Raw genomic sequence first — 24614 nt, forward strand, 5'->3', positions numbered from 1 at the left:
ATGCCATAGGCAAGGAGAAATAGAGCCATACCATTTAAAGCAAGCCTCACGGTCACAGAGAAACACTGCGTTCTCAGCCAGACACTTCCAGATCTGCTTGGCCTGCGGGGCACACAGCCACAGCTGGCCATCTTTTAGCAGAAACCTGGTACATACAAATTTAAATTTAAATGGACCCTGGTGGCCAGAAGGTCAGAGTGATGTTGACGCAATATGTGGACTTGTATCATATTTGCACATTTTTACACAGGATCCTACCTTGTTTCTTTCTTTTTCCCTCCAAGGAGTACTACTTTACTACTACATTTTATATATTTAACTATGCAATGCCCAATGTAATGTACCTCAGGAAGTTGAGCCTTTCCTGGACTTCCTGGACATGGCTATAGCGGCTTCCTGGTCTAACTGTCTGTGGGTCGAACTCTGCTTGTTCCTCTGAAAAAGAGACATGTTGAGTCACACAGCAGGTTGTACACAATTCAACTGACACAACTAATATAGAGGACCATATCTGGTCTGACCAAAGTACCTTTAGACAACTGCCTCATGGTCTCCATGTAGGCTGAGAGGTTCTCAGCCACAAGCGTCACCAGTGCGTGGTTATGCTGCAGCTGGTTGATCAGGTCATGGCGGTAAAAAACATGGGGACTTCTCTGAGTTTGACTGAAGAGAGAACAGCAGGATGATTGGTGGATATAGGCGGTTTTAAAGCAGTGAGTAAAAACACAAGACTGTTGACCAGCCTGAAATTGAATCTACATACTTTTAGTGATACAACTGTGATTGAGAAAACATAGCAAGACTGATTTCTCATATGTCTGTATTAGGGGCATAAATAAAGCAGCTTTTATTGCATCTCTGTGTGTATGTATGCTATAGAATAACCAGCAAAGAAAGTCATATCAATAAAGGCCATTTCATGCCTTATTTCCACAAGAATGTTTTGGTCTGAAAATGAATAAGCCTGCAAACCTGTACTTTTGAGAGCCAGTATAAACCATAAAGAGTCCTGCGAGAATCAGCAGATACTTAAAAATCATTTTAATATTTTTTCTTTTCCCCCATCCCATTATACTCATCAGCTATATTGTCTTATAAGAACAACTTAAAAAAAAAAAAACAGTACAGTGATGACACCAATTATCAATTTGAATTCATAAAAAAATATAACATTTAAAAAATATATATAACACTAAAAAAAGGGGGAAAAAAACATGTTAACATAAATGAGACATGTGGATCCAAGGCATGAAATACCCCTGATATTTTTGCATTGAATGATTTGAGCTGAAAGGCATCAGGAAGAGCTGGGCTCCATCTCAAAGGACCTTTCATTGAGCTGTGCAACTCACTACTAGATTAAATGCTGTGTATGCACCATGGCTCCCACCAAGAAACTCCCACCAAGCGTCTCTAGAGAAATTAAACACACTAGAGTTTATCCAGTGATGGCTGTTCTTCACCTATTAAATAACTACATTTTACATCATTGAGTAACCGCTTTGAAAGAATCAACCACACCCTGAATGTATTAATGTCACCATAAATACCGAGATTACCCTGATTCTGTTCAAATCTGAGAGCACAACATTAGTTACTCATGTAAGCAGTCCACAGACCTGTCACACTTAAGTTGTTAGAAGCCTCATGTGACTTCAAAACAAAAATCCTTACTAAAGACAGTCATCAATTACAATTATGAAACAAACTGATGCAACTTTGGTATATAAGCTATAATTCTCTGTAGGACTCATTTTTGCTCTTAAGGGGAATTGCTCCTATAAACAACCTGACAGCTAAGCAAACACTTGCCACCTGGGTCACCAAGGTTTCAAACAACACAACATTAATGATAAAAGTTAATGCAATTTAGAGCTGTCCTAATCTTGCCTGACCTACACATGCACAAACTTTAAGGAATTTGAATAAGCAGTAAGTCATTTGAGATGAAACCCATGAAGGAATTGCTTAAGCGTATTCACGGCAGGGATTTTGCATTTTTTATACATTTTAATATGTCAAAGAGAAAGTTAGACTTGACGTAACACAGAAATAGGAAGAGCCCTGGAATTAGCATTAAACTTACCCCGCTAAGCTCGTTTGTATGTAAATTGGCATTTTCTTTCTGAAAAACAACAGGCATGTGTGCTACATATTTTCTACAGTTACTATTAAAGAAAAACACTACTCCAAGTCTAAACAATTTAATGTTGCACAATCAAACTTAAAATTATTTATTATAGTAACTTTAAATCAATGCTACTCTGGGGCCTGAAGACCCTGAGTTGCTAGAGTACACAGCTTAAAAAAAAAAAAAGAAAAGAAAAGAAAAAAGAAAAAAGAAAGGGGGGGGGGGGGGGGGGGCTGCACGATAACCTGATTCACTCGCAGAACAAGCTTTAATGTATGCTTGACTTACACTTTGGGAAAAAGCCAAGTGTTAATAATTAAATTGATAATGGCTGAATTCCATTAAGGTATATTTGTGATCTGTAAAGTTGCTCAGATGAACTTAATTAACTAATATTATTTACTGGACAGAACTAGTATCGTGTCTATAAAGTATTGTGTATTTTGACTGGCATGATGCGATCTTATGTAAAAGCTTTTGGTCCGAATTAAAGCGGAAAGTGCAGCTTTTCAGCTCTTTCCAGTGTATTCAAAACAAAACAATGCTCACCAACCCATGCTGCTTGACTGATTTACTGAGAGATATTGAACAAATAAGGAAGAAAAAAAAAAGGTTGTCCAGCTTTGTTGGTTAGTGCTGATGGATAATTAGTGCACTGGAATGAGTTGCAGACAAAAAATGTTATCTTACAGCGGTGTAATAAAATGTAAACTGCAATGCCATTAATTTTCTGAAATGCAAAATTGACACGCCTCAGCCATTGGGATAAATGCTCAGCTCAAACACAGAAAATTATGTTTTCTTTATGAGTGTTCAGGCATTCTGTGCAAAATAAATATAAATAATTCATTATAAAGCATTAAAAGTACAGTAAATGATACCTTTAAAAAAAAAAATAATTGCCAGTATTAGAACTGTGCTTTTTGTGCATTTATGTAGGAATATATTTCCACCATGACCTTACCTGAGGTTTTGAGGAGCTTCTCCAAAGAGGCTACAGATTTCTCTGATTTGCTTAAGGGCAGGGATCACCCATTTGTCATTGGTTCGTAGCTCCTCTATGAAGCGATCTATCCATTGAATCTTCTGGGTGTCTCTGTCCTGTGAATGAAAATTAAACATCATCAGTATAGAGTTAAGAAAGACCAGCCTATTATTTTCATATTTTTGGAGTCAAACATAAACCGCAGCATGTACCTGTGAGCAACTATAGTCCAATATCTTGATGTGAGCACTGAGAGCCTGGTCCATGATGTCTACAGGCACATCATCGCTGTGTGCTAGGTTCCACAGCAAGTTAAGGACCTTGTGGGCCATCACACCATCCTTATCATCCTCAGCCAAGCGGCGAATAAGTTCCAACAGTTTTTCACGCTGCTTCTTGCTGGCATTGGTCCAGCTTGCCTATAGAAGTTGGGGGGGGGGTTACAGTAGTATCAGTGGAACAATTACACTGCAGCACGATTCAGCTGAAAGCAAATGAAAAATATACATTGTGGACAAAAATCCTTTATCGCCTGTAACTACTGAGGACAAGTCTTACTCACCTTGAAACAGTCAAAAAGGTGATCCAGCTGCTCAGGCGAGAAGTCCCACGCCAGCTTAGCCAACAGGTCGTGGACATTTTTAACGATGGCCTCGTGTTTACCAGCCTGCAGACATACACAGAACAGTTCAGCTGTCAGGGTCACAATATTTATATTCTACCAGAAACTTTGTGATAAAGGGTTTACTCTGGCTATTATAAAGACACTACAAAAAGTATATTCTAATTTGCTAGTTTAAATGAGAGAAAATTCCCTATTAACAGTGGATCATTTTAAGTCAATTTACTAGAATGTTGAAAGTGCGTGAAGTCTGGTCCAGAGAAGTTTACTTTCCAAATCACGTCCTTTTCTTGGTGATGACAGTGTTCTACATGCTTCAGGCTCCACCCCAGCTCAGCCCTGACTCACCTTCCATCTCATACTTTCTATCTAACCTTTTTGCTAAGAATAAAAGGATGTCTGTATTTTGCCAGCTTAAAAAAATATCATGCAGTCCAACCTTCATGTCTGTCCTTGACTATGTGCATACATTTTAGTGTCCTGCTGCAAAACAAAACTACATCAGTATCTACCATAGAATACAACACTTCAAAAGTTATGAAAAACTTTAAACTTATGTATTGAAAAGGTTGGATTCAATTGCTTTTAGCCAATAAGTAGTGGTGCTTTGTACATGTCATCCATTTATAAGAGACTATTACTGCTCCCAATCCTCCTCATATTTCTCATCTCTTTAAATTTTCTAACTACAATTCAAAACCCAGTAAAAACATAACCTTCAATATTCCCCAATGCAAGCAGCAAACTTGGCATGTCAAGTACATACGCACTCTTCAACTAGAATAAAGTCGAACCTGTCCTTAAATTAAAGTTGTGATCATTGCTAACAGGTTTAATTATCCTTGCAATTGTTTTTAATGATTCGTTGATTATTGTTCTGTTCTGTCAGCTGATTGTATTCTTTTGAATCTTTGCCAGCTCTTTCTTGTAAGACAGATTTGAAAGATGACGTATACATTCTCAGCGATTTATAGGTGTGAGCACTGCAGAAATCTAGAGCTGTGTGCCATGATCACACCATGGAGGCATAGTTTGTACAGATACTGCACAAACAGGGTTGAGGTTAGAAAAAAAACAAATCTATAAAACATACCTGGGCAAGGACACATCTTTTTATTTATTTATTATTTGTTCCGCACTACTGACAAGAATGTGGCAATCTTTAAAATCTTAAAATTGTAAAACATAGTCCAATAAAGCTGGCGCCAGTGCAAAACAATTATAATCTTCAGGATTCTTAGAAACCACTAGTAAAATCTCTCTCTAAAAAAGAAAAAGACAAAACAAAACCACACATTTAAAAGGTGCTTTCACGCTGCAATCTGAAAGCCATCGTTTTTAATGACTTGTACTGTGCAATGGCAGTCTGTCGCCATGCAGAGCAAAGCCCAAACATAGACCTCAGGAGCTCTTGTGAAGAATGAAGTTGCCTTTGCTACAGCAAATACAAAAGGGAGGAAAATTTGATATTGTGCGTTGGTGCATGTATGCTTGTACCATTGTACTGCATTTACTGCATTCTTTTCTTGGAAAGAGCTGCACCAGGTATGCATTTTAACAGTGACATAGCTTGCTGCATATCCGCAATAAGGGTTAATAGTTTAGATGACTGACATCTTGCACAAGTTTTTGAAAGTGCCCATTTTGCTCCTTTGGCCACAGGTCCCTGAAACAGTGCACTGAACGCAAACGTCAAGCACAGTGCGTACCACGTCCTGGATCAAAGCCCCATAAAACATGTTTTGTAATCTTGCAACAATGCCGTACTGTGCTGTATTGCTGCATCTGTTCAACCATCTGCAAGGTTTTATCTAACTTTGATTTTTGCCTCCGTATGAAAATAAGAGTAGTTGATAAAACCACGAGTAAGGGCTCTTAGGCTATAATTTTTTATTTTTTTTAAATGATCAATTGCAGAGTACCTGTGCAGCCCAGATGTTGTCCAGATCCTGCATGGTAAGAGCTTTCTCTTTGATAACAAAGCGAAGGATCTTCTCCAGTTTCTCGACATACTGTGGTTGATGCAAACTGTCCCTCAGCACAATGGACAGGATGTGGTTCTGTTGGATCCATTCCTGAAGCACCATAATGAGATGTGTAAAGGAGAAATGAATTTCACAGACATTAAAATCCCTGATGTAAAACACAAATGTTAAGAGCTGAGCGTACCGCCATACGCTCTGCAGTCAGCCATTCCTCCTCCTCAGGGTTATGCCGATGAGTGTAGTAGGACACACTGGAGATGACCTTGTTAACTTCATTTAGTGCATTCATTTTGCCATTAAAAGAAGAAATTTGCAATAACCTGGTGGTAAAAAACAAAAATAAAATGTTTAAAACCTGATCAAACTTAAAGTTAAACAAAATCTTTATCAGAGAAGACTGAATTTGATATTTACCTAAGAATCATTTTTAACCTAAAAATCTCTAAATTCTTCACGGTCTCCTCCTGCCCTGGTACACGAGAAGCCAGATTCTTCAGAGACTTGATTATCATGGACAGTGCGTCATTTTTGGCTTCATTCTTGGCCTCTTTCTTTAGCTCCTCATCTGTGAGATTCTCTAGAAACTGGGGAACCATCTCGATGACTGGAAGGAAGTACTTCTTTACTGTGTGCAATGTGAGAAACTCATAACACTGGCCAAAAGGCCTGTAAAACAGAAAGTAGAAACAGAAAGTCAGTTCCAGAAACAAGACCATTGCACCAAAAGCACTTTGCAACGTGGTGTAAAACCTTGTGCTGTGTCAGCACTTACTTGATAAGTGCAGCGATGATCTGGACATTCAGTGCTTGGCCGCTCATGAAGCGATCGTGCAAAATTTGAAACCCGTTTAACGTGCCAAATTTGTTTATTAAGTCCACCAACCAACCCTGTGATCAGAATAAACAAGGGACAAAAACAAACTGTATAAGCACCCTTTAATGTGAAGTCAGGTTGGTTACACAGGCTAAACTATCATCAGCTTCCATTCAGAGACTTTAGGTTGAAACTACAACAGAAATTGTTTTCTCTGTGTAAATGAACAACTTCTCAAACTAAATTCCTATTGGCAAGCTTGAAGAAACATATCTATTCTTTGGTTTTCTATATTTATTCTCAGTTGAGATGCATGGCTTGTGAAAGAGGCACACTGCTAAGGAGAACAAGCTTCAAACTTCAACTCTTATTTTAATGTAGCTGGTCTTCCTTTGGTCTTCCACTGCCTCTGTCAGTGCCCCCCAGGGTGGCTGTGGCTACAATGTAGCTTGCCATCACCAGTGTGTGAATGTGTGTGTGAATGGGTGGATGACTGGATATGTAAAGTGCTTTGGGGTCCTTAGGGACTAGTAAAGCGCTATATAAATACAGGCCATTTACCATTTCCTTTAGCTAAAAATTAACTTTAAATTTGGCACTGCTGTTAAATATTTAGTAATGAGTAATTTGATTAAAATTTCCTAAAAATAATAGTAATAATAATAATAATAATCTCTGACGTAACAGCACAGTAAAACACTAAGTAGTCCTGGGCCCCCTGCCAATAGACAGCCAGACAGGCAAGCAATACTGCAGTACTGCTTCTACTGACCCTGTGCCCACACTGCATTCATCACTCCTTTACTGTACAATTCTTATTCTCTGGTGTATCCACCTTCCCTTTTATACAATCTGCTTTCTGACATAAGCATTAAATGTCTTAGGGACAGTGAAGTCCATGTTATTTTTTATCAGGCAGCTCCAGAGAGGGATTCTTTATTTCAAAAGGGTCTTCAGGGCGAGACTAAAATGTCACTTGATGGAGTTTGTCTTGAGGAAGAAAGACGAGCTAACTCTCCTCAAAAGAAAGAAAACTCAAAGCTCATCTTCTGCATGACATATCTTGACAATTTTCCATACACCTAAGGATTTGTTATACAATACAAAACGCATGACTGGATCAGTCTGGATCACTTAATGCGAATCAGATTATAAACTAGTCATTTTACAGTTTTTATGGTCAACTGTTGTACTGAGTCACCTTGGGAGATCGAGGGTCTGGTGGTCGAGCGTAGAGTTCATCATCAGCCAGCTGTGCTCCAGCAGGGACGGTCTCAGAGGGCCGTGTGCCATTGTAGATGTGGAACTTGCAGTGAGGGTTGGTGGCCATGGCCAACAGCTCCAGTAGAGGAAACCAGTCCTGAGAGAGCTTGGCCACACATAGCTCCACCAACCGGTGTGTGTTATTTATGATACACCTCTGTGGAATAAAACCCGAGTTTAAAAGAAAGAAAGGCAGGATCACAAGAACAATATCAAGAACTGGAAAAAGCCCAGCCTCGACGCTGCTGTGATTAACTTCTGGTCAGCCTTACAACACACATTTTACTATTCATGGTTTCTCCCCAGTAACCCTGAAGTCTGACAGGCTTAACTCTTCAGCTCCCAAGCTAGAGAAAAATTGCACATTTCACTCATTACACCCACATTTTGTTGCCTTTAATGAGGATTCCACATTGTCAACAAAAGAAATTACACTTCCACACAAACAAAGGAAGAGCACTCCTGCTAGTCACGCCATTGGTCAAATTCCAGCAACCAGGCTGTTCCTGCATGGCTCCTGGCTAGTTCACATGTCTGTAGAAACCAGATATGAGCAATCAATACAGGACTGACTCATCACAGCATTCCCAGCAAGCTTTTAGACTTTACAAGTCTCTGATTGCTTCATCTTCTCAGTGTCTCATTTTAAAAGGAGCTGCAGGTGACAAGCATGATGATGTATAATATACTGAAAAAGATTAGATTTTAAAAAAGAATCCACAGTGAGGAAGAGAAACAAAAACCCCTTTTCCGCCTTTAAATCCTCACACATCTGTCTTACTGGTTTATTTCAAGTACGTTCCACAGATCAATTTCAAGAACAAGAGCTTAAGAAAAAAGAAAAAAGATCACTGATCACTGCTGGAAATGCCTCTTTCTATTAAATCTACAAAAACTACATAACAACTCACTTTGCAGACCAACCTAAGATCTGAACAATGGATGTATCTAATGAGATAAAGGCAAAGAATGAAGAAACAGGTTTTACAGACCGCCATCCCTCATCAGGACAATCTGGACCTTTAAATCAAATTTTAGAAAAGCATCTAACATACAAGAACGATTTTGTATCTCATAAAAATGTGAATTTGCTTTTAAATATACTATATAGGTTCTTTATTGTGATTATTTGAAAGCATGGTCATCTTAAAAAAAATCAAACCAAACTGTAAGGCAGAAGCAAAAAAAACTCACATGGATTTCAAACTTCCAACCACTGACTGCCTCGTCTGTGAGGATTTTTGTGAAGGAAATAGTCAAACCATCTCGGAAAAACCTCTGACATGCTTCACACTTCACATCCAGTCCTGCAAGAAAAGTCACCCATTAGATAATAATAATAATAATAATAATAATAATAATAATAGCAAGGTAAAGGAGATGAAAAATAAGAATGAGAGGCACAACAACAACAACAAAGCATTCATATAGTGAAAAACATATTTGAGTTGACTATCTTCTGATTGGGTGCCTCTAATAAACAGAACGTTTGGAGAGTCAAGGATTTCCTTTCTTTCTGACATTATCCAGGGCAAACAGTAGAAAAAGAAAAACACTTGGAAAAAGTGTTTAGAGGAGTCTGAAGCCTAAGAATAATAAACTTGTTCAGTTAACATAAACATAAAATAAGAACCTAACTAAGGACCCGTGTCCATATGCAGTTTTATGTGCTGTCAGCACATCTTTTCTATAGAAATCCTATGAAGCTGAGCACTGATACCACTCATAGTCCTCAGAGAAAAAATGCCCTCAGGCACACAGCAGTTTTCCGCTGCGCTTTACAGGCCTCTCAGCTGAACACAGGTCAGTTTTGGGAATACTCCTGCTCTCATCAATGTCACTTCTCTCTTAGAGACCAATCAGAAGGGGCATAACTTACAGTAGCAACACTAAAAATAATGACAGAGGAGAAAACTTTAAAGAAGACGGTTTTGTAACCTAGCAACAACAAGCACCTGAGAGAAGCCTCTGCTAAGGAGGTCATGGGCACTTCCAGTACAAAAAATGTCTCTGTATACAACTCGCTCTTTTTGATTCCTCACTGACTTTGGTGGATTTCATCAAAAGAGACAACTGCCCTATATGCACGAGATTAATATCATCACTGATGCAATTTAAAAGTTAAGTCCTTTTGGTATACTTCATATAAGAAATACAAAACATATGTTAACAACATATTTTGATTGCATAACTGTAAATCTTGGATCAATTTAAAGAACATTTAAAAGGTAATTGTTAGCAATGTTATAGGCAGCACAGAGCTGAACACCTACACTGCAATAGCAAGGCCAGTTCTTCACTGTTCTCTTTACATAATTATGTCAATATTGCAGATTAAGTAAAAAGTAAAGGTTATGTGTATTTAACAAAAAGTACAAAACCAAGTACCAAATGGGAAAATGTTTGAGTTTAGTGCTAATCTTTTTAATCAATTAATCAATATGATGAAGTTCTAAAAAAGTTACAAAAACACTTGCATCTGAAATTTACAACTACACATGAAGATTTTGTAATATTCCATTTTATGTCTTTGTAAATTATTTAAGTATTTTTACACATCCAGGAACTCTTGATGTGCAAAGCACGCAAGGAAAATTAAGTAAAACAGGCAAAAGAAATCACTGACTATTTTATATTCTACTGAGTGTTTCATTATTTAACAAGCTCAAAGGAAAGAGATTTCCTACATCTGTTAGATGTTTCACATTATATTATATTGACAAAAAACTAGCCAGTGAAAGCCATAAGCACAGACTGCAGGATGTCAGTGCCACAAAGCTCCTCTATGAAAAAGAACATTCTGTGCACTCCCACCTTTTTTACTCAGGTCTATAGCAGCTTCCAAGAGGACTTCTAACTCTCCTTTTGGCAAAACTGGAACAACCCAACGAGGCCTAGGAGAACAGAAAGACATGAATCGCCAGAAAAAAAGAGGAAAAGGATACTGTGCAATATTTGTAATATTCACCTGTGTAAAATGCATAAATATTACATTGATATTGTCTACCTGCACCCCAAAGAGCTATATTTACTTTGCTGTTAGGCAACTCTGCTGTGAGAGTGTGAATGGTGTGATGTGTTCAGACTGAACACGAAGCAAACTTTAAATGGACTCCGCAGAGTATGCCAGGAGACATGGGTCCTCCCATCCCCCCAATTTAAAAAATGTTTTTAACCAAGTTATGTATGCTTACAAAACAATTTGAGTTTACTCTCTGTCATAGCTGAGATTTAAATGTGACCTACCTGTTGATCATGTCATCGAGCTTGGCTAGGTCAGTGTGAGGAAAAGCTGGCTCTTCCTCTTCCAGCTGAGGGGGACCATCCCCCTGGCCCTGCTCATCTGGTGGGCTCACTGGAGAGTTCTCATTAGATGAGTTAGGAGATGACGTCTAGAAAAAATGCAGACCATCAAAATCAGATCTCATGTAATAATCTTTCTGGATTTCAGGTCTATGCTGCTATGAAAGGAAAAAAATGCAATGGCAGACCAAGTATCAAAAGCAAATGTAGCTTAAAATCCAAACTAAAAACCTAATGATATATATGTGGTTAATTACGAATGCAGAAACAAATTGAAAAAAAATGCACTCACACATTAACAATTCCTAGCTTCTACAAATCCAAATAAATTCACCAATTCCAAAAAAGTGCACCAAACAATAAGTTGATGTAAAGAAAATGCCTGAACCAGCTTACAAACACACGACAGCACGGCCCTCGATGTGCAGTATGCCTCATTTCAAAAGACCTGCACCTGGGCAGCATTTTGGAAAACAATGGCTTTATTCCAGCACACTCACTCCTTTGTTTTTACTAAAACATCTAACTAGTGTTAGTGGCCAACTAATTATATTTTCATTTTTCCTCAGTTTATTTAAACTTTAATACCCTAACCTTTAAAAGCAGCATTGTCTAACAATTTCACTGTTCTCATCTTTTCTGACAATTACCTCCATTAAATCCAGTTCACTTAACAGTCAGTTATCTTTCATTTTTTTAGCTCAGTGGGCAAAAGACATAAGTCATAAAATATCACCCCTATCTTTTTTTTCTTCTTTTTTTAAACACATCCACATGCCTTTGATTAAAAAAAAAAAAAAAAAAAAAAAAAAAACCTCTCTCTTTATGACCAATTTCACAGAGTGTCTGCTAACATCACCCAGGAACCACTAGCTAACCAGTGAAGGAATAATGCTTTTTTTCCTTTGTAACTTGGGATTACCACTGACTGACTGATTTCTAGGCCTGTATGACTGGGGCTTTAGCAATCAATTTTACAGTGACTGCCTACAACCACTTCCCGACCGGTCACACAGCACACTTCCCCCCCCCCCCCCCTAATGAGCAACGGTTGACAGAGGCCACCAACTGGTCTCTAGGCATGCTTAACTCAAGCCTTAGCTTGTATAGCTGAAGGTCACACTATCACTCAGGATCATTTACTTTTTCAGGCAAGTGTAAATCTGTTTTGTTTTTTTGTATTTTTGACTGGGTTGAGGTTTAGAGCTTAATTTTCAACCACAAAAAGCAAGTAAAGAGGGAATTTACCAAAATATAGAAACAAATCACTGAATGCGTTACGTCTCACAAAGGAAGCTCATTTATTGCATAGCTTACTTAGTCACATTTATAACTTTATCAAAAAATAAAAACCCACAAAATGGTAGATTTACACATCACCTGTGAGGTACTGCTAGAAAGCATAACAATGGGCGGGAATGTGTCAACCAGGTACATTCAAGAACCAAAAGCAAGGCTGGAGATGCACCAGAAGACCTGCTCAAAACAGGGGCTTTTTGTTTCTGCTTTTAGAAAAGGAAATATGTTCTGCTCTAATGCTGGTTGTACCGCTACTGATATCACATTAGTGTGTGTCTCAGAGTTTCATCACTGATGAGGTGAAACAGGTGCAGGTTGTTCCTTTACAGACACAGTGGCCAAGTCAAGACAATATGTTAGTTCAGGCTAAAGCCGTTGGACAAGAAGTCCCACATTTTGTTTAAAAATCTGTCCTAACAACAAAAACACTTACAGCTAACTTAAAACAAATAAACTAAAGATACAAAAACCAGTGTGTTAGGGACTGAATGATTTACCTCATGTGATGATAAATATTTAAGAGAATTTTCCCACAAGCCAAAACAGCCATTTTATTCGTTTTGGACTGTGGTTTGATAACACAAGTTTTTTTGTTTGTTTTAAGATATATTCTGTGTACTCCTGGCAGCAGAATACAGCCGCTATAAACCTACATAAAAGCCAACTTTCAACTTCTGTAATCTGCATGGCTTTTACATAGTCAACAAAATATCAACAAGTGGAATATGTTCAGAGAGGCTTATGGCAAAGCCTAACAATGTCATGACAAAGATGCTTGTTAGTAGATATGAGCTAGCACAGCCATGATCCTACACTAAACAAACAACTAGGGTCAGCTTTGGAGAGGCTGCATAAGGATCTCCCAGTAGGGGTGCAATTAAAAGAAACTGCACTACATACAGTTTCCAAGAGAACTGACTGAAACAAAAGCTTTCAACCGACAAACAGATTTTAAACTGTTTGGCTTGATGAGATAGTGTCAATAGGCAATAAATACTGAAGTTTGCATGCATTGTCATGAGAGAAGATTGGATTCCCAAAAATAAGGTAGGACTGAAAAAAAACATTAACCTTTCACATGTAAAGGGATTTTTTTCCTCCAAATTAGGTCCTATAGTTACCAAACAGCTAGGACAGGATCTGCTAGTTTGTGACCACCTGCTCCTATTATAGACATTTTCTAACTTCCTGCTTATGCTAGTTTTGGTGAAAAGCTTGATTTAAAACAAAAGAAAAAAGAAAGGTCATTCAAGTGATCATAACTCTGATACTTTAAATATGAAGTATTACTCATTTCACCATACAGGAAATATAATAAGAGTTGACATGGGTCACGTATAAATGTGTTAGTATGTGGGTGAATCTTAGGGCTACACTGGAAGTAAGAGTATTTGAGAAATACAATCAAAAATGTACATCGATGAATATGCATTTAACCACTTTATTTTTTCTTTCATCTTTTGAGTGCGCATCAACAGTGGTGGTGGTGTGAGCAGCTGTGTATAAGAGTAAAGGAGGGATACTCAACGTGGAAAGAGATGCATAACTGAGAAATATAAAATGTGGGGGTGTGTGGTGAAGGCTCCTTCTGCTTGGCTGACCTACATAGGCAGCTTGCCTCTCACGTCTCACCACAGCTCATCTCTAACCAACACAGGCCTGCACACGCACAAAGACACGCACACACACACCCTTTATCCATCACTCAGGAGGCTCTGTTCATTGATGCTTCGCCTTCTCTCCCTTTCTCCCTCCTTTTCCGCCCCCACCTCCCCTCTCTCTTCATCTCCCTGGGCATCTGTGTGTGGTTAGGTACGAGCAATATCAGCAAAAGAAAAAGAAAAAAAACTGTGCTGTGTTGACTGAAAAAAGCAAAACAAAACAAAAACAAATATCTTTTTTCATTCCTATAACCGTTTTTGGTTTTTTTTTTCATTTCTTCATTTCACCTATCTAAAACGAGTGTTAGAAAGATGATGCTGACCTGGTTTTGTGGCAGTGGGGGTTGGCTCTGAGCATCAGGAGCCTGGCCCTGGCCCTGACTGTCATTGCCCCCCACCGGAGAGCCACGCGTGGTGGCCGTCATGCTCGCCACGGGGCAGATCTTGGCAATCTTGGCCTCTTAGGGAGCGCTGGCCAGGAGGGAAATCACAGCCACCTCAGCTGTAGAGCAGAGGGAAGAGAGCCGGAACACACGAGAGAGGGACACAAGCACCTGGAGATCTGGGTGTGCTGCTGAGACCATTGCATAACCTGGAGCAGAGAAGAGGGGGCAAAGGTCAGAATTATCAGCTGACTGCTTAACATGTAAAAGCTGAATGGGTTAGGAGACTTTGTAATATCTAAAATACATGTTTAAATCTAAAATAAAATAAACTGAACTGAGCTGTGCCTGTCAGCTCAGTTCAGCTTGTATCACTCAGTTTTTCAGTGACTGCCTACATGTTCTTTTCTCTTTTATTCAGAAAGGAAGATGATTTGCCAAAAAGGACAAAACTGGAGAGTTCAGTCTCAGCCCATCAAGCCTTAAAGTAATAACACTACCCCTTACTAACTTAATAAGAAAAGAAAGATAAAGAACAATAAACTACTATTGTAACACTTTGATATATGTCCCTGGGATTAGCCAATATGAGGCAAACCATAAGTCATCATCCAAAAGCCAGTTTTCATTTTAATTCTAATATTTAACCCAGAAGATGCTGTCTGCCTGAATCCCACAACAAGAAAAATAATAATCTCAAATGCAGACATAAACATCCGATTGTATATGAAGGAACGGGTTAACAATGGACTGTATAGGAAAAAACAGATTTAGTGCTACTGCATTAGTTATCAGCTAATTGATCCCTTGTTTTAAACTATACTCCCATTTAAGACTGAAAATTATAGCTTTTACACCATCATGAAACGCCTTTTGAGCACTGTCATGTATTAGCTCACAATACCTTAGTTCACATTTATTCTGTTTCTTACTCTTCAGCAATCATTTTTTAGATTACAATACAAGTGTGCCTGCCAAAGTAATTTCTGAGATTTAACGACCTTGGTGATACTGCTAAATGGTACAGTTCAACGTGACAAGAACCCCAAGCAGCTCATGATTAGACAGTAAGGCAGTCTGGCCTGATTATTTAATCACGTTGCTTTACTTGAACGGAAAACCTGTTATGTCAGTAAAATTCTCTCACTGCACTGCAAAACTATGTGTCCATGTGCAACTGTGATGAGAAGAGCAGGTCAAAGTTAAGCCAGGAAGTTTTCCTGTAAACTGTCAAGGATGTCTAACAAATAGAGCTTGGGTAATACAATTTTCATTCACATTTTAAATCAAATTCCCTGACCAATTTGAGTTATTTTGTTCAGTACCATAGACTGAACACATCACAGCAATGAATTTAATGAGAACCACAAAATAAATGGACCATATATTCCCTTTAAGGTCAGATATGCTCATCAGTAAGCAATTTTAGACACCAGTTTAGCACTGGCACTGTGTGTGGGGTCACCGATAACCACATATTTCTGAAAATAAATGTCATTTAACCTTCTCCCTGGATTTCAGTTCTAAACCATCAGACCTTTAGATCACTTTCATTACATCAAATAGTCTAAAGCTCATCACTTTTTCATATTCAAAAGAATACAGAAAGAAAACCAATTTCAATTGTTAATTTAAATATTTTGTATTTATCACATTGCCTAAAACCACCACTAGAAAGTCTTCCCATTACAATAGTCAAAAAATAAGTGAAAATTCAAATTACCAAAATAAAATGTTATGTTGCTGGAGCAAACCTTCTAGGTTTTCAGTTATTAAAATGAGCACTTAGGATATATTCTTATTCAGAGTGAACATGTTTTCCATTTAATTTCTTTCCCCACACAAATCAAGAAGGAGCATATATGAGAGATTTACTGACAAGGTCTGAACCCAGAACCTTAGTCCCTTCTGCAATGCCCTTGTAATAAAGAGGGAATATCAACATATTCTCTACACCATTTTACCAGCTGAAAGCAGCTGGCGTGGTATAAAATCTAACAAAGCAAATACTCAAACCGCAGCTCAACTTAGAAACATCATTTAGCAGCTCAATATAAGACTAGAACTAAGAACATAATTGAAACAGAGTGCTGGTTGTACATTATACAAAAAACAAACAAGCAAAACGAGATACACATAAACTGCAGCTGTTCTGCTCCCTTGTATCATACCAACTATCTGAAAGAAAGTTAACATGGGTGTGGAAAAATAGCTGATTTAATATTTATTGGTTTAACAGAGGTGAAACTAGCGCAAATTCCACTTTACATGCTACCTGCTGCACCACCAACATTTTGATGGTGCAGCAGGTAGCATAACATGCAGTCCATAACAGTTATTAATAAAGGCAAAACGTTAGGAGTATCTTTAGCTTGCAGAGAACTAAATGTCACAGCATTTAGCCAAGTGTGCTATCTGTAAAGCCAGCCATTATTAACTAACTATCTGCCAAAACAGGGACGGTGGGTTACTTTCATGACGCACGAAGAAAAAAAAAACATACTATCATGTTTTGTTTGTTTTTTAACCACAGTCAACAAAGTGATATACAAATTTAACAACAGCCATAACTAACGCTAGCTCTCTATGCTAGGTGCAACTGGGGCCTTTTGGAGCGCCCGGCTTTGAAATAATAGTGTTATTTAGCGACATTATTAACGGGTAAATCGGTCATGTAATGTCATATGCTCTAAGATGGAATATCTTCAAAATGACACACAGCCCAGATGCAGATGAAGTAAACGGTGACATTACGTAACTGTCGTCGCAAACTAGCGCCGTCAACTACTACTAACAGCTGGTGGTCTAGTTAGTTAATAACCCTGGCTGCTAGCTAGCTGCGGCAACTAACGATGGTTAGCCTGCAAGGCGATCCGCCCAGACAGCACAGCAGTGAAGGCCTGGTCGTCCAAAGCCCACTGCGCTGAGAAACACAGGCCTCATCATTCGCTCAGGCCTGACGTTATAGTTGTCCTGCAAACCTCTGCTGCATAGCCGATGAGCCTAAATACGTAGAGAAAGAACCAAGGATAGAGGAGGATTAGATCTGCCTAATTTTCACCAATACTTCTTAGCCAACAGGCTTCAGTTCATCTCAGAATGGTTAAAACATACCTTCTTAGTTGAGCCCTGGCTAGATGTTGAACAGGCACTATGCAAGGATCTAGAGATTTCAGACCTACCATTTATTAGCTCAAACATCAAAAGACATGAATGCTTTAAAAGTATCAACATCAGCTTTTCTCTAACAGCATGGTGGGAGTTTCTAAAAATAACGGAGTCTTCATTAATCCCATGCAAACGTACACCTATCTGGAATAACCCTGACATATTACAAAACAATAATATGATTAATTTCCCAGAATGGAGTTGTAAAGGAATTAAATACTTAGAACATATATTAAAGGGAACAGAATTTATTCCATTTGACAGACTAGTTGAACAATATGGGATCAACAAGACAAGGTTTTTAGAATATCAACAAATTAAATCCATAGTAAAAAAGAAATTTAACCTCAGTCAAGTTGAATTACAAACACCACTAAGTGCAGCACATTTTCTTACTCTTAAATCCCCCAAATTATTATCTAAAATATACAGAACACTTTCTAAATTAGATGAATCAATATCCCTTCCTACTGCAAAGTGGGAAGCAGATTTATCAGTCAACCTAGACCAAAACTTCTGGTCTCAGATTTGCTTAAAAACTTTTAAATTAATTAAAAATCCCAGTCTGCAATTAATACAATACAAAATACTTCATAGAGTGCACTATACAGGTCATCGGATGTTCAAGATGGGCTTTACATCTTCCAACAACTGCTCACACTGTCAAGGCAATACACCAGACAATTACATCCACGCTCTTTGGTTCTGTCCACCAGTGCAAAAGTTTTGGCGCGAGATATGTGAAGACTTATCAAAGTGTCTGAAATGTAACATTCCAACTTCCCCCTTAGTGTGTCTACTGGGCAGCTTAGATAATGTCACTTCAGAAAAGAATATCGCCCATATGGTTTTCACTGCCCTATGCATAGCCAAGAAAACAGTCCTCATGAACTGGAAAAATAAAAATAATCTTAATTCTAACCAATATAGAAATTATCTATTAGATTACATTAGTCTTGACACAGCCTCTGCCACCACATTAGATCAATTGCTCTGGGCCCCTTTTATCAGCTCCATCACCTAGTGGGGGTGGGGGGTCATAGTTTGGTCCCGCCTTCACTGTTGTGATTGGTGAGGGGGTAGGGACAGGCTTAGGGCGTCGGGGGGTTCCCCGGAGGCATCTTCCTTGGGGGGCTCAACCCGGGGTAGCGGTCACGTCCGGTTGGGGGCTCTGTTGGCTCTCAGGTGACTGTTTCCTCGCGGCTGCGTGCAGCGGGGCTAGGGGAGGGTCTGTGCTGACGGACGTGGGTTACTGACCTGGCAACCTGGCTGCCCCTGGGTGGGTCCGGGATGGGCGTGAGGTTCTGGGGGCGCTCCGTCTCTGGGCTGGGGCCCGGGCCGGGCCTCGGGGGCTTGGGTCCTGGTTGGTGTGTTGCCGGGGTTGTGGGCGGGTGGGTGCATGGGGGCCCGGCCCTGGAGCAGGGTGCCGCCGGTGCGTTGAGCCGCCTGGGGGGCTCTTCAACTGGTGGGGGGGATGGTCACATCTTGCAGGAGCCTTCTTCTCTTCAGGAACTCTCTGCAGGAGGGGGAGATACAGGAGAGGTGGAGGAAGATCTCAGCCTGGGCGTTTACCGTCTTATGTAGTCTGGAAGATGTGTGGATGGTGGGGTGGGTGCAGTTTTCTCTGTGGTGGGGTTGGGTGGACTGTCCAGGGCTCTGTGGAGCCGGGGGGCGCTACTGCACTGGGCCCCGGTCTGATGGGCCTGGGCCCCCCTTCCCTGGCGGGTCGCGGAGGGTGGGAGTGCCTACTGGGGTCAGCGGGGGAGCTGGCCCCAGGGAGGGGTTACCTGCCCCTCCCTTCCTTCCCTCCCCATCTCCAGCTGCCTCCCTCTTCCCGCTCCTCCACAACCACCCACACATGCAGGGCCTTGGAGTGGGGGTATGTCACCAGGGTGCAGAGGAGGCTACCCCCCCCCCCCTGTCCCCTTCTGGCTGCCTCTGCCTCAATTTTATCCCACAACTTAGACATTCACATTATTCACACTCTCATTACACATACATATAGGATCTTGGGGGTGGGCACAATCACGGAGTCCAAATCACCATCAGGGTGTATACCTCACCCCTGACGTCGTTGCCCACCTCTCAATTTTAAATACACTTAGTCATTGAGGGCTAGCAGGAGGGACTATGCGCTTACCTGCTGCTCCTTGGCAGGTAGCTCCATGCCCTCCTGGGTTTTAATTGCACCTTAGAACACATATGCATCAACACTACAATGAGCGGGTGGAGGGAGGTTTGGAGTCTTCTCCCACCCCCATTCTCTGCGGCCTGCTGGAGCGGGAGGGCTAGTAGGAGGAGTTGGCCGTCCGACTGCGGTCTGGGGTGTGGGGCCTCCCTGCTGCTGCGGAGTCGGGGTGGTCTGCCTCTCCCCACCGCAGGGAAAAGGGTAACACCACCTGGGTCTGGGTGCAATTCCCCCCTCCAGGGGCAAGGGTACCTAGACCCGGTTTGTAGAGTACGCTTGGGGAGTGTGATCGTCCCTTTATGTCTGTCTCCACGTCGGTTGAGTGTGGAGTGAGTGCATATGAGAGCATGAGGGTGGGAATGGATGTTTGTGTCTGTGTCTATATGTCAGGTTGGGTATCAGACGCCACCTCTCTGGGGACACCTCAGGCCCTCCAAGGTTTGGAGGCCTATCTCCACCCACCACCACTTCCCCTGCCGGTGGCGGACTCCCTCAGGTGTCGGTGTGTTGGTGGTTCTTTGTGTCTGGGGGTGGGCGTCCGGGTACACACCGGCTCACTCCTTGGCGGCCGCTTGTCGGGGCCTGGGGCCTGGGGCTCGCTCGGGCCCCTTTGGAGGTGGGGTGCCCCCGGCCTCTCGGCCTGGGGCTCGGTCACTCAGGCACAGCTGGGGGCCGGCGGAGCTCACGGGCGCGTCACTGCAACTCCCCCTGACTTCTGCTCCGCGGCTGCTGGGCGAGCCCTCATCTGGGACTCTCCTCAGCTCTTACTGGAACAGTGGCGCGGCTGCCCCTCTGTTGGTCTTCCATGGTCTCTTGTGTTCTGGGGGCCTCTGGATGTCTGGAGTTTTGATCTCCTCCATACCCGCTTCACACCCTGGAGGACGGGGCTGTGGCCCCCCCACACTCCCTAGCAGATCATTACATGGAGAAACCTTTGGAATGCAAGCATGCTGATCCACACAGGTATGCACACATGGGTATTCACAGACGCGGACTAAAGCTTTCTTGGCTGCTGCCTCAAAGCACACTGTGCGCTGTCTATCTTGCGTGCTGCACAATATCGTTTATTATTTAGTAAATATTGATATCTATGACTAGCTAGTTTATTGTGATGGTGCTTTGTTTTCTCTATTATTATGTTGCTCTTTGTTGTTTGCTGTCTCCTCTGTTTGTTTTTTTTGTTTGTTTTTTTTTTTTTTTTTTTTTTCTCCATACAGGTGAACCAGGAGTTCTTTTTTTTTTTTTCTCTCTCTTCCCCCCCCTTCTCACCGTCTCTTCTCCCCTTTGGTTTTCTTTCTTTCTCTCCCCCTCTTTCTCTCATTCATTCCCCCTGTCCTATTTATTTAAAAAAAAAAAAAAAAAAAAAAAAAAAAAAAAAAGACAAAGGATGAACTGAAGCTCTGCCATCACGTAATGTCGCATACTGCTGTTTCTGATGTCATTTAAAAAAATTTAAAAAAAATTTAAAAAATTTAAAAAAAAAATGAGCACTTAGGATATATTCTTATTCAGAGTGAACATGTTTTCCATTTAATTTCTTTCCCCACACAAATCAAGAAGGAGCATATATGAGAGATTTACTGACAAGGTCTGAACCCAGAACCTTAGTCCCTTCTGCAATGCCCTTGTAATAAAGAGGGAATATCAACATATTCTCTACACCATTTTACCAGCTGAAAGCAGCTGGCGTGGTATAAAATCTAACAAAGCAAATACTCAAACCGCAGCTCAACTTAGAAACATCATTTAGCAGCTCAATATAAGACTAGAACTAAGAACATAATTGAAACAGAGTGCTGGTTGTACATTATACAAAAAACAAACAAGCAAAACGAGATACACATAAACTGCAGCTGTTCTGCTCCCTTGTATCATACCAACTATCTGAAAGAAAGTTAACATGGGTGTGGAAAAATAGCTGATTTAATATTTATTGGTTTAACAGAGGTGAAACTAGCGCAAATTCCACTTTACATGCTACCTGCTGCACCACCAACATTTTGATGGTGCAGCAGGTAGCATAACATGCAGTCCATAACAGTTATTAATAAAGGCAAAACGTTAGGAGTATCTTTAGCTTGCAGAGAACTAAATGTCACAGCATTTAGCCAAGTGTGCTATCTGTAAAGCCAGCCATTATTAACTAACTATCTGCCAAAACAGGGACGGTGGGTTACTTTCATGACGCACGAAGAAAAAAAAAACATACTATCATGTTTTGTTTGTTTTTTAACCACAGTCAACAAAGTGATATACAAATTTAACAACAGCCATAACTAACGCTAGCTCTCTATGCTAGGTGCAACTGGGGCCTTTTGGAGCGCCCGGCTTTGAAATAATAGTGTTATTTAGCGACATTATTAACGGGTAAATCGGTCATGTAATGTCATATGCTCTAAGATGGAATATCTTCAAAATGACACACAGCCCAGATGCAGATGAAGTAAACGGTGACATTACGTAACTGTCGTCGCAAACTAGCGCCGTCAACTACTACTAACAGCTGGTGGTCTAGTTAGTTAATAACCCTGGCTGCTAGCTAGCTGCGGCAACTAACGATGGTTAGCCTGCAAGGCGATCCGCCCAGACAGCACAGCAGTGAAGGCCTGGTCGTCCAAAGCCCACTGCGCTGAGAAACACAGGCCTCATCATTCGCTCAGGCCTGACGTTATAGTTGTCCTGCAAACCTCTGCTGCATAGCCGATGAGCCTAAATACGTAGAGAATTTGGTTAAATAGCTAAAACCAATACTGAGAGAATATCGCGTTTCTCCTCACTACTGTCGACCATCTGTGTTACCATAACGCCATTTGCAAAGTACATTAGTCGAGCTAATAAGAAGTAATCTAAACAGTTAATGTTAGCCAGCCGTTAGCTTCTGTTTAAGTAAATGTATTCACCGTAGCTAACCTTTCTGTTTTGACAAGCGGCTTGCTGAGATGACTCGACAAGTAATTAGTGTTCAACCCATAAAATTATAATTTTCCTATTCAACTCAATGCCACTTCGTGGCCATTTTAGCTTTCTGGGATAACGCATAAAATGTCAGTGACAGTGGAGGCGTCTATTTCCTGAAATTTAACTCACTGTTCTGACCCGTATCGCCTAACGCTAAGTTCTAACTTAGCTAAAACAAACTGAAAATAACATATCAGAGGCCCGGGTTATAGAACAGGTTAGCTGCAATGTAGTTTTGATAAAGCCGCTGTAATAAAACAATTAACAACTCTGGGTGGATGAAATTTAAATTCGCCAACATGTAAACATTAGACGTTTAAAGGAAATGTTCCTTCTCAGTCTTTAAACAGGACCAATCGCAGGTAGCTAGCGCTAGCTTGACTTCAGTGAATCTAGCGGGATGAGCTAGGCAGCCTGCACGTACTGTCAGGACTATGAATTGCAATTTAATCGCATTGACATTGTCAAAGATTCAGTAAGCAGTAGCTAACAGAGAAAACTCCATCAGCAAGTGAATAACACCAACAACCCAAAATGCTATAATGTTACCTTTCATACACCAACAGCTGACGCTAGTACTAGCAGTAGCCAGCTAACAATCACCAGCCAGCACAGCGAGCTAGTTGGCTAACAACTCACCAGGAATTTGATATGACTTCCCCTCTATTCACGGGCTACGTCCAGCCTTGAACGATGGTGTCGTCGTGTATTACATAAACGTGGCCTATATCAGTGACAGTTTCACAGGACACAAACCTGTTACTAGAATGATCTAATTCCTACGTTTTTTTCCTCTGCTTCTGGGTGTTTTTCCTGCGTCACCGGCGCGGTAACAGCCCCCCTAACTCTATCTAGTCCGATTTCTGGGGCTTGTCACTTCGGTCCCAGCAGTCAGTCACAACTTGATTCAGTTCAACATGGCGGAAGCGCAGTCGGACACAAATGCAGCTCACTAAAACAGACTAGACGACTGTGTGAACTCCAACAGTCAGCGATGTCTGTAAGCTAGTTTGCACCACAACCGAGCACAGCTCAGCTAACACAACACCCGCTGAATGGAAAGCGAATAAAACCCCTTCTCGATTCTGATAACTCACTCCAGCTCCGGCATTGATATCCGATCCATAGTTTGAACAAAACCAGGCGGAAAAAAGCCGAGCGGTACGATGCACTTGACTATATCGCCTCCTATCGCTTGGGGTGGTCATCAATTAAAAAGTAATGACAATGAATAACAGAATGCGAGCAAATTCAAACTTGAGCACTTACCAAAGAAGGTACAGTACTGTGCAAAAGTCTTGAACCACCCCTCATTTCTTTAGATTTTTCAGTTTGTTCAGTTCTAACAAGCTTGAAAGTCGATATTTGGTGTGATCACTTTTATTCTTCGACACAGTCTGAACTGTCTAAGGCAAGCTTTCATGTCATTTCTGTCTTTTCTGGAGACCTAGTCCCAAAAACTACTTCGGGAATAGTTCTTCAGGCATCTTGAAGGACATTCAAAGCTCTTTTTTTAGATGCTAACTGCCTTTTCTTCTGTTCTCTGTCAAGATGATCCCACACTGCTTCAATACTGTTGAGGTCTGATAGTGTTCTGTTGTTCCTTTGTCTATGTAGGTATGTTTTTACTGCATTGGGAGTGTGTTTGGGATCACTGTCATGCTAATAAAATTAAGCCAATTAGATATTGCATGGCGGATCAAAATCTAATAGTACTTTTCTTCATTATCCCATCAATTGCAACAAGCTCTTTAAGCACACTGGCTAAAATGCAGTCTCCAAACCATGACAGAGCCTCCACCCTGTTTTACAGTTGGCTGTAGACACTCAGTCTCTCCTGACCTCTTCTGTACA

The 24614-nt window shown here is 40.7% G+C and overlaps 1 protein-coding gene across 12 annotated transcripts in view; it reads right to left on the bottom strand.

Moving 5' to 3' along the window:
• The window catches only part of usp9 (ubiquitin specific peptidase 9), a 41696-nt gene extending 17738 nt beyond the window's left edge, over window positions 1-23958 (bottom strand). For 4 of the 12 annotated variants that reach the window (XR_015125417.1, XM_086267116.1, XM_086267117.1 and 1 more), the window contains exons 1-17: window positions 23400-23828; window positions 14387-14655; window positions 11047-11192; window positions 10615-10694; window positions 8995-9107; window positions 7739-7957; window positions 6496-6611; window positions 6138-6389; window positions 5908-6043; window positions 5661-5813; window positions 3679-3783; window positions 3329-3535; window positions 3096-3232; window positions 2087-2125; window positions 530-663; window positions 345-435; window positions 32-145 (exon numbers count right to left, since the gene is read on the bottom strand). Coding sequence is in view for 11 of the 12 variants with exons in the window: in XM_086267116.1 (XP_086123242.1) it covers window positions 32-145; window positions 345-435; window positions 530-663; window positions 2087-2125; window positions 3096-3232; window positions 3329-3535; window positions 3679-3783; window positions 5661-5813; window positions 5908-6043; window positions 6138-6389; window positions 6496-6611; window positions 7739-7957; window positions 8995-9107; window positions 10615-10694; window positions 11047-11192; window positions 14387-14488 (2144 nt within the window). In the remaining variant the exon portion in view is untranslated. Of the gene's footprint in view, window positions 1-31; window positions 146-344; window positions 436-529; window positions 664-2086; window positions 2126-3095; window positions 3233-3328; window positions 3536-3678; window positions 3784-5660; window positions 5814-5907; window positions 6044-6137; window positions 6390-6495; window positions 6612-7738; window positions 7958-8994; window positions 9108-10614; window positions 10695-11046; window positions 11193-14386; window positions 14656-17297; window positions 17320-18871; window positions 18891-23309; window positions 23334-23399; window positions 23829-23857 lie in introns of those variants that run through there. The other 8 variants (XM_086267120.1, XM_086267119.1, XM_086267118.1 and 5 more) reach the window with 6 other exon arrangements.
• Between the last annotated feature and the right edge of the window lie 656 nt (window positions 23959-24614).

The sequence above is a fragment of the Aulonocara sp. 'chitande type north' Nkhata Bay genome, linkage group LG16, assembly GCF_057382095.1.
Source record: "Aulonocara sp. 'chitande type north' Nkhata Bay isolate Kocher_YH1m ecotype deep benthic linkage group LG16, A_spYH_male_GT1.1, whole genome shotgun sequence".
Lineage (NCBI taxonomy): Eukaryota > Metazoa > Chordata > Actinopteri > Cichliformes > Cichlidae > Aulonocara > Aulonocara sp. 'chitande type north' Nkhata Bay.